The 2,833-nt window shown below is 35.3% G+C and overlaps 1 protein-coding gene across 1 annotated transcript; it reads right to left on the bottom strand.

Annotated features, from left to right (window-relative positions):
* Positions 1-651: 651 nt before the first annotated feature.
* Positions 652-2,350, bottom strand: LOC108478151 (cannabidiolic acid synthase-like 1). The gene has a single exon (XM_053023583.1). It carries the CDS (start codon positions 2,312-2,314, stop codon positions 707-709), a length of 1,608 nt encoding a protein of 535 aa, XP_052879543.1. The 5' UTR covers positions 2,315-2,350; the 3' UTR covers positions 652-706.
* Positions 2,351-2,833: the final 483 nt, after the last annotated feature.

Raw genomic sequence — 2,833 nt, 5'->3', positions numbered from 1 at the left:
ACATTTTTAAATGTCGATGAGCAATCGAGGACAACTTGACTGACGGGAGGAGAATCATCTTCAGGAGTCCACATGGTGCCTTTTGGGAGTGCTATGTGTCTAGCTCGAGTGGGGTATAACAATTTTAATACTTACACTGTTGGTAATGATAATAGGCATATTGTTTAATCTCCTAATTTATTAGAAGACCGAAACTTGATAATGATTTTTTTAATGAATACTTTAAAATTTTGCAATAAATATAAATTTTGATACCAAAACTTTGATTTGGGGTAATTATACTCATAAAACTTTTTTATTTGGTGCAATTATATTCATAAAACTTAAATCATGGTCCATATGTATAAATTAAACTTTGATTTTGATCCATTATATACATTTAAAGAAACGCATATACATTTATTTTCATATTAGATTAATATAGTTATTTGTAATGTGATATACTAACGTAAAATTATGCTAATTCGATAATATTGTTAGTGATTTTCATATGTAAAATTACCCAAAATCGAAGTTCATATATGACAATGCACATTGAATTAATGTTCATGCATAGTTTTAATATTTACCTCTAAAATTTTAGGTTGAAGTTTGACTATAAACTTATTCATCATTCTAAATTTATATATGAGGTGTTGTACATGTTTAAAATTGTTTTATCACTAACTCATTATTCATCACTAGAAAGCTTGACAAAGAAATTGTATCAGAAACATGAAAGAGGGGGAATGCTTTGTTCATGCCTAAAGAAGTTTTCTGGATCAACCTTCGTCTTTACATATACCAACCTATCGAAGTTGTTTTTGAAATATTTACGACCCCAAATCTTGGCTTGTGCATAGCTCCCTTTACAACTGAACATATTATTGGATCCAATTTGGAGATCTTTGTAATTAACATATGCTTCTCTTGGAGAATTTGACACGTAAGGTGTCATATAATCATAAACTCTCCTTATCCAATTCAAGAACCTTTTGGAATTTCTATTATCCTTTTCATCCCAATCCACCACGTATATGATGCTGTAGATGGTGCCAGCCCTATGGGGAAATGGAATTTCAGTCTCGGGAATCTCATCCATTTTCCCTCCATAAGCCACAAGGAATATATTTGCCATCTTTGCTTCTTCCTCATAAAACATAGGCCACAATCCTTCCAACCCCATTTCAGGAATAGGCTGTTTTACATAATCAAATTTTGCCTTAAAGAATGTCTGAGAAACACCCGTTTTTTGATGTCGTTCAAGCAAAGTTTCCAACTGTACTCTTCCTTGGGCTGAAAGGATGGCTTCAACCCAACTCATTTCCAAGCAATCGTCTCTCACTAGTCCAAATTCAGGGAATCTTTCTTCCATCAATGGAACAAGCTCATCAATGCTTCCAAGAAACATGGAACTAAAATTAGCCTGAATTGTCATCTTCTTATCGGCTTCACTTGATTTCACACTGGATATGAAAATGGACATGAGTAATTCTTTAGGAAACTTGTGCGCAATAGACTGCCACCGATGAACAAGTTTGGTCGCATTTTGCTCTAACGTTTTCCTCACTGTAAAAACAGTAACATTAGCTGGAACTGCTACCAATTTCAATTTCCAAGCAAGGACTATCCCAAAGCTACCCCCACCACCTCCTCGAATGGCCCAAAACAAATCGTCTCCCATGGATTTTCTATCAAGAATTCTCCCTTTGGCATCAATTAAACGAGCATCAATTACATTATCTGCTGCAAGACCATATTTTCGAAACAGTGGTCCATAGCCACCCCCACTGAATTGTCCACCAACACCCACAGTGTAGAAAAGACCAGCCGGAAAGGCAAGAGTTCTACTTTTCTGAGCAATTCCATAGTACAATTCACCAATAGTTGCACCAGATTCAACCCAGGCTGTAGCTTTTTCAACGTCAACCTGAACCGATCGAAGATTCACCAAATCGATCACAACAAATGGAATTATATAATTTGCTGTAGTATAAGAAAGACCCTCAAAGTCATGACCCCCACTTCGAGTTCTGACATGCAGTCCATGTATCCTGGAGCAATAAATTGCTGCTTGGATGTGGGATGGCTGCAGTGGTGTTATAATGAACAAAGGTGTGGGAGTAGATGGTGTTGTGAACCTGAAATTTTGAGCAGATGACTTCAAAACAGAGGAGAATGAAGAATTACGTTGTGTGTAAACGAGCTTTGAAATGGAAGTGGAGTTAGCGAAATGAAGGGAAAGGCAATGAAGAAACCCCTCAGAAGGATAAGCTAAAGTACTACTACTTTTCCATGACACAGAGAGGAGAATAACAAAAAGAGAAGGGAACATATTGTTAGTGATGAAGTGAGAAATTTGACTAATTTCGTTTGCGGATATTTGTCAAATGTGTTACATTATTTATAATGCTAATTTGGTCAACAAAGTCATCTGGCACAAATGAGAGACTCCACTAGCACTTAGCCACTAACATTTCTGATTGACTGAAATCATTTCTTCCTTTACACTTGAAAATGGTTGACTAGAAACTAAGTTGAAGTAATTATGTAAAGCTAGGCAAGATAGATTATAATTTCTTGTCAAATGGACCATGCCTGCCTCCACCAAAACCTTCTTATTCTATTCTAAGTGGACAAGCAAGTCGGCAACTAAAAATCTTACTCCACATTTAGATTGGACTACGGAAGGGTAAAGGAAAGGAAAAATATTGTTTTTCTAAGGTGAAATCCGAATCGTTCAATTTGTTTTTAATAGAGTTTTTTTTTTTTTTAAAGTAGATGTGAGACGGGTTAAGTGAATTTTTTTCTTTTAGATAATAAGTATTAAACAATTATGATAATTATTTACCAT

Source organism: Gossypium arboreum, chromosome 12 (genome assembly GCF_025698485.1).
Source record: "Gossypium arboreum isolate Shixiya-1 chromosome 12, ASM2569848v2, whole genome shotgun sequence".
In the NCBI taxonomy this organism is placed as follows: domain Eukaryota; kingdom Viridiplantae; phylum Streptophyta; class Magnoliopsida; order Malvales; family Malvaceae; genus Gossypium; species Gossypium arboreum.
The sequence above is the reverse complement of the archived record's forward strand: the minus strand, read 5'-3'. Positions and strand labels throughout refer to the sequence as shown.